Source organism: Chaetura pelagica, unplaced genomic scaffold (genome assembly GCF_000747805.2).
Source record: "Chaetura pelagica isolate M959 unplaced genomic scaffold, ChaPel_1.0 scaffold11, whole genome shotgun sequence".
NCBI classification, from domain to species: Eukaryota; Metazoa; Chordata; class Aves; order Apodiformes; family Apodidae; genus Chaetura; species Chaetura pelagica.
The window spans coordinates 5,322,635-5,329,293 of record NW_009952694.1 but is presented as its reverse complement, the minus strand read 5'-3'; the positions used below and the strand labels follow the sequence as shown (position 1 = coordinate 5,329,293).

Sequence of the window (6,659 nt, the reverse complement as noted above, 5' to 3'; positions counted from 1 at the left end):
GGGAGGCAGCGCAGGCTCTGCCCGCCCGCCCGGCCCTGCGCTCCCGCCACGCTGGGCAACGCGGCAGATGCTGCGAGCATATGCCGTGAATTAATTCCACTTTCCCTGAGACGCTCCGGCGAGAGGTACGGCGGTGCTTTTCCAACTTATTAACATGCGAGCTCCTCCCCACCTCCCATCACTTGGTCGCACTTAATAAAACAGCCAGGCAGAGCCCTTTTAAGAGGCTCTTTAAGGGAAAGTTGCTGGGTCTGGCTTTTTTTTCAGCTTTTTCTACCTTTTTTTTTTTCTAGTGCTGCATGTGCCGTGTCAGCCCCAACATCCCACCACCACTGACAAACTGCGCTCTAGTAAAGCATCTCCACCAAGGAAGTCTGTACTATATAAATACTGTATCTATTCCTATAAGCAAAACCAGAGATTCCTAAAAATGACAGGACCAAGAGTTAATTTTTCCTTTGTGCACTTCACCTGTGTTGAGGTTCACCATGTACCCAGGTTGTGTACTGGGCTCTGAGCTCACTCATCAAGTGTCCAGCAATCCCAGCAAGTCCCTGGGCAAACACGCGAGATCAGCTCACTGAGCTAAACACGCTGTTGACAACACACACTTTGACAGCTTTGCAGCTCTCCCTCAGCAACGTATGAACAGAGCAGAACAAAGAGTAAGCAGGACATCAGAGTCTCTACATTGAATTGTCATCTTCAAATCAAAGATAGGAAACACACCCAAGGTATATGAAAGCCATGTTTGCATGGGGAACTTGAAGTGCCTCATTTCTAACCTTGATTCTGCCAGATTTGTGGTGTGGCCACAGGCACACCACTGCACTTTGCTTTACACCTCTGAGACCCATAGGTCTGTGGGGACATCAAGGGACTACTGCTCTATTCCTCTGCTAGGCACAACCTAGAGGGCTGATCTGAGTTCCTAGGAACTGGTTGCACTGATCTGAAAATGGCTCTCACTTCTCACCTCACCCGAGGATCAGCCAGAGCTACAGCTTTGCAGAATATAAGAAAAAATGTACATGTGCCCTTTCTTCCTTTGCATGCTTTTCCATGGGACTTTTCAGAAATGCAGGTTCCTGAAGGAGCTTTGTCACCCCCAATACCCACTGGTGCATCGCCGTGAGCCAAGAGACGGCCTGAGCATGCAGAAGCACCTCATTGTTGTTTTTTTTAGGAAGAAGATTAACAGAAGTTCTCCTCTGCCAGCACAAGGACTTGAGCAAGAAGAAGCAACAGGTCTCAGTCACCTTCCCAGCACTGCAACCAAAACGTGACTGTGGAAGGAAGGTTGGTAGGAACAGCTTGCTAGAGGAAGGCCAGGAGCCAGACACTCACCTCCCCTCCTCCAGCTGGGGAAGGAATTGAAAAGACATGGAAACAAGTCTCAGTCTATTAAGTTTATTGAAGGAAATTAAAGAGACAACTTGATCACAGCAAGCATAAATATTGAAGCAAGGAGAAAATACCTGACAGCATGGCTTAACTGGGAAGGTGAAAGCATAAGCAGGCTCAGGGAACAGAAGATGAAACTCAAAAACTGAGCCTAGAAATAAAGCAGATTTTGAACCTTAAGGGCAATTATCTATTACAAAAACTAACTCGAGAAGACTGGCAGATACACTGTCTGCCTTTTCTAAAAGACAGGCAAAACTCAGCCACATCTCATTGGACTCTGCTGTGAGCTGTATCATAGCAGGTCAGACTACATCATCAAAGCTACCTCTTTCCACCTTAAAATAGATGAGGCTGAGAATTTTTTCAAGCCCTGCTCTCAAACTCTGCCCAGGTATTTGCTGGGCTTCCAAGGTCCAACAGTGGGCACAGGCCTGGCGCACACACACTTACTTGTCTCCCACCCCAGAGGATCCCTGCCCAGGGCCCCAAGCCAGAGCAGGGTAGCCAACAGCACCTATCATCAAGCACACTCCTCTGGGGAGATTTTATGAAACTTTAGAACAGCTCCTCCAGCATAACGTGACCGCAGCTCATTCAATTCCCACCATGGTCTTCTTGTGCTCTGTTCTCTCCCCGCTCTCCACCAGCACCTGCTTTGGGCTCACTCCCCTCCAAATTGTTTTCATACTCTGTTCTCAAATCTTTCCACCTCCTTGCTCCTCTTGCCCCTACCCTGCACCTCTCACAAACATTGATCTTACTCTTGCCCCTCTCCTCCCACACCCTGAAGGAGCAATAGGCTTGGCATGACTCCTGAATGGAGCACTCATTGCCTATAATCCTAACTGCTGCTTAGTTTTCCACCCTTGATGCTCCATGTGGCCAGCAATGTCATCTGCCCAAGGCCCTGTGGAAAACACAACACCCCATATGGCACATGCCACAGACCATACCTCAGTCTGGGCAGCCAGAGATGCTGGATTCGTCATCCATCCACTCGTCTGCTTCAAGCCTGGGCATCTTCAGCTTTTATGGTCATTGTAAATTGGTTGGTTTCACACAATCATAGAATGGTTTGGGTCAGAAGTGACATTAAAGATCATCTACATCCAACCTCCCTGCATACGTAGGGACACCTTCCACTAAATCAGGTTGCTCGGCGCCCATCCAACCTGGCCTTGAACACTTCCAGGGATGGGGCATCCAAAACTTCCCTGGGCAATGTGTTCCAGTGTCTCACCACCCTCCTAGTGAAGAATTTTCTCCTAATGTCTAAGGGAATACAAAACAGGTTTCTCTGCTCAAAGATTTCAGGATTATCCTCCACAAAGCTCTCAAGCTTATGTCTCACCTAGTCTTTCTAGTTATAAGGGAGATATCTCGGTTGTAAAAACCTTCATGCCTCATTGAGACAGATGAGCTTCCCCTTAACTTTCATGGTCCCCAGCTGGGACCCAATTGCTTCTTTCCTGTTGGTAGAATTGTTTGGCATATCAACTCTGATCTGACATTCTGCAGAGTACTGAATTCACAGTGAATTATTTGACCTGTCTTGCTGTCAGTACAGGAGTGGGAATCCAGTGCCCTATTAGACCAAACAAACCAGTAAAGAAACGCAGCACGGCCTTCCTCCCAGCACCAGCACTGCCCCCAGAAGTATTATAGCAAGATTATCCAACAGGACAAGCCTTTGAAGGACACTGGCTTAGGAGTAATGTTACTGTTTCCTGCAAATAATGACCACAGTTCCATGGGGACAAAGCATTAACAGCTAAGTGGATTTTTCTTTAGATGACTTTTTTAAAAGAGTGGTTTACTTGGTTCCAAGGAGACACTCACCAGGGAGTTACCTTGTTTCAGAGCAGCAGGCTCCTGCCTTTCACATGCATGGAATAAACAGTATTTTCTTTGCAAACTACCTATTGCCTGAAGCTATTTCCATTCAGGCTGTGATCTCATCTGATTGCAAAAGCTAAGTGGGGTTAGGCTTGGTCAGAATTTAGCCGGGAAACCTAAAGGGAAAAGAGGTACTGTAAGAAGTGGTGTTGGTGGTTTAATAGGTGACACTGCTTCCTCTGAGTCAACACAAAGGTAATGTTCCAGGAGAGAGGTTAAACTAGCAAGGGATGGCTGGAGGCTACAGGATGGAATGCATAACAGATATCCTGACAACTTGTGGCATCTATTGTGAGGAAGATGGTAATCTTGATGTCCTAGGCAAACAAATCATACCAGCCTAAGCTTCTCTGATAGCCATCACTGAAAACCACACTCCATTGTAAGATGGTCCATTCCAGAGAGGCTGCATTTCCATAGGGGAAAGTTCAAACTGTTGCAGGTATCTGTAAAGGTGGAAGTGACTGTTCATAAATAAACATTGTATTGTGTTTAGAATTCTTCATCTTTTTTGAGAATAAAGATTCTTATTACAAAACACTCAAAACTTCTCCAGAGGCAGTTTTCCTATTAAGCACAGACCTATTTATTTTCATGTCTAAAGTAAATTCTCAAATACAAATAAGTGAATAGAAAGTTGAAGTGTGAAACTATTTACATGAAATACATGTAGGAGATGTCTTGTGTGCCAGTGCTCTAGAGCAGACTGAGGAGGTCCTCTCTCTCAGACTGCCCCAGATCCCACTCAGTCACTAGTTCTGAGGACACCTCTGTGAAGACATGGTCCCAATCCCAGCTGACATCAACCTACCGAGAGGAAAAAGACAAATATGCTGAAATGTTAGTGATGACACACAAAAGACTCTGAACGACACTACAGATTCAAGATGAACAGCAAAGAGAGAAACTAAATGGCAACTGCTTCCCAGCCAGGGAAGTCTCGGATTCACTTGGTTAGAACAGGAATCCTAGTGAAAATGAAATGTGAATCCCTGCTACAATTTAAAGACGTTGACAGAATTATTCACATTCCAAAATTCTGTAAAGGGCAGATTTTTTGATACATGTTAATCTTAGATATTCCCAGGCAGGGAAGAAAGAGAAGCCATAAAAATCTCGCACCCTTCTGCATTTCTGCTGAAGCATCTGCAATTCTTAGCTGCAGAAATCCTTCATTGCAAGTCCTGAGCTCCTGCCTGCCCAGGTGTGTTGAGGTTGTTCTGTCCTGCTTCAAAACATCCCTCCACCCCAAACTCCAAATGTTTTCTGCCTTTGTCTCTGTACCACCCTATAGAATGACCTGGAGCTCAGGGTGGCTACCAAAAGACAATACACACCAGAACAGTTTCTGCAGGGAGTTGTGACAGTGCAAGGCCCTTCACATTTTCCCTACTAGTTCTTTCATAGTGAAGGAAGCCCGTCATAGCGATGCCATAGTCTCACACAGAGAAAGCCCTATATAACTTTAAAATAATCTGCTGGGGAAATGAAACCTCCATCAGCTTGGATGAGCTCCTCACCTCTCTCCTCCAGCCTACCAACAAAGGCTTACTTGTCAAGTACAGTCCAAGACACATAAGAAGATTTTGCTCTGTTGCTGTTCCCATGAAAGGAAGTCTCACCTCTCGTAGTTCATGCTCTGGAGCCAAAACTTTGGTGAGAAGCTTCAGATCAACCTCTCCATCCTATGAACATACACACAGAGTAACAGTTTTACAGACAGTGAGAAAGCAGACACCATAATTTCACCAGGTAGGTCTTGCTAGAGATAGGGATAATTGCCTCAAATACTTTGTCCAGGACAACAGCAGAAGCCTCATCTGAATAGCAGATACCAACACTATTTACTGACACAAACAACAAAAAAGCCACATAAGAACAGTCTTGCAGGCAGATTGAAAGTTGTTTGGGTAATAGGGCTGTGTATTTTATGCAGCTGAGTATCACTGTGGAGGATGGTGGCAGCCTAGAAGGCAAGGGAGTCACATCAGTCACCTCACAGCAACACGTACTTACCAGAGTCTGAAAGGCAGCATACTTCATTAGATCTTTGTCCAGATCATGGTAGGTCAGTACCCGGTTGACCTGCACACTGCAACCAGAAAGAGTCAAAATACAAGCCTGGGTAAGTGTGGAAGCACATCTGATGAGAAGAATAGCATGAACAGTAGTCTGGTGACCTCTATCTCAAGTGTCCACATTGCCCATGTGGACTCTTGAGATGTATGTCCCCAGACAGAAGCACCTCTCATTCAAGAAATGAACAAATCTGTGTGTCAGGCTGTGCCTGTGCATAAAAATACGATGTAGAGGAACCACTGACTCTCTCAGAGAAGCCCACATTACAGATCCACAGACTAGCTGCAAGGGCCAGAAAGAAAACAGATATGTAGTGAACATTCAAACAGCCCCAGTGCTGTAGCAAAGGAGGGTCTGAGCGTCCTCCCATGCAAGCTACAGAACACTAGGGACTTTGTGATTTCCATGTCTGAGCTGAGTTGCAGCTATCAAATACAATTTCTGAAAGTGTAGCCTTCAAAGAGAAACACGGTGTAGGGAGGTAACACACTGTTGTGCCATGCTTCCCTTCACAGGTGATGAAATACTACAGAAAAGACTGATAGTAATTTATGTTTGTGTTTGTCCATGAAAATTAATTCTCTATTGCATGGATACAGGAGGAGCAGATGAGAATATAAAAAAGAGAGAAAATAAGGAAATTAACTCTGGTGAGTGACAAAGAATTTTTTTTATTTTACTACTATTAAGTGTACTTTATTTTTATTAGCAGCTATTTGACTACAATAACTACTCCATACTTGTGAGAAAGGCATCTGTGGTCAGGAGTAAGATATCCCACCTCTTCAAATAAGAGTCAAAAGAAATCCCAGTCTGGGATTGGGATAGGGAATAAGCCCAACAGAGGAAAGAAGACTTTCCTGATAGGTGTGAGATCAAACCCCCAAAACTTTGACTTTTAAAAACTTGCTGGTTTCACTTGAGCCAACTCCAAAACTACTCTGTTAATACAATCAAACAACAGGATTGTACTTTGCAAATTGACTAGGCATTTGAGTCAGAAGGATACCCTGTGGAGGTCAAAGCAGCCTGTGACCATGCACAATCTAACTGTGTGTGATAATGCATGTGTACTGGAGGCATTTAAGGTTACACAGGCAACCTGCAATCAGTGTCTCACTTTGGAGAGTTTGATTTTGCAACATCAAATATGTTACTCTAAGTTTTTGAGAGAAAGAATGTGCAGTAATTGCTTTCTCTGTGTAACAGGAAATAAAAAGTTAGCAATGTTCAGCATGGAGCCCTGCTGCCACAATACACAGCACCAAATCCTGCTG

General features: G+C 44.8%; 1 protein-coding gene across 1 annotated transcript in view; it reads right to left on the bottom strand.

Moving 5' to 3' along the window:
- Nucleotides 1–3,772: 3,772 nt before the first annotated feature.
- Nucleotides 3,773–6,659, bottom strand: part of IFT43 (intraflagellar transport 43) — a 49,865-nt gene continuing 46,978 nt past the window's right edge. The window contains exons 6-8 of the mRNA XM_009993889.1: nt 5,320–5,395; nt 4,926–4,988; nt 3,773–4,110 (exon numbers count right to left, since the gene is read on the bottom strand). Coding sequence (XP_009992191.1) covers nt 4,000–4,110; nt 4,926–4,988; nt 5,320–5,395 — 250 coding nt within the window. The 3' untranslated portion in view covers nt 3,773–3,999. The remainder of the gene's footprint in view (nt 4,111–4,925; nt 4,989–5,319; nt 5,396–6,659) is intronic.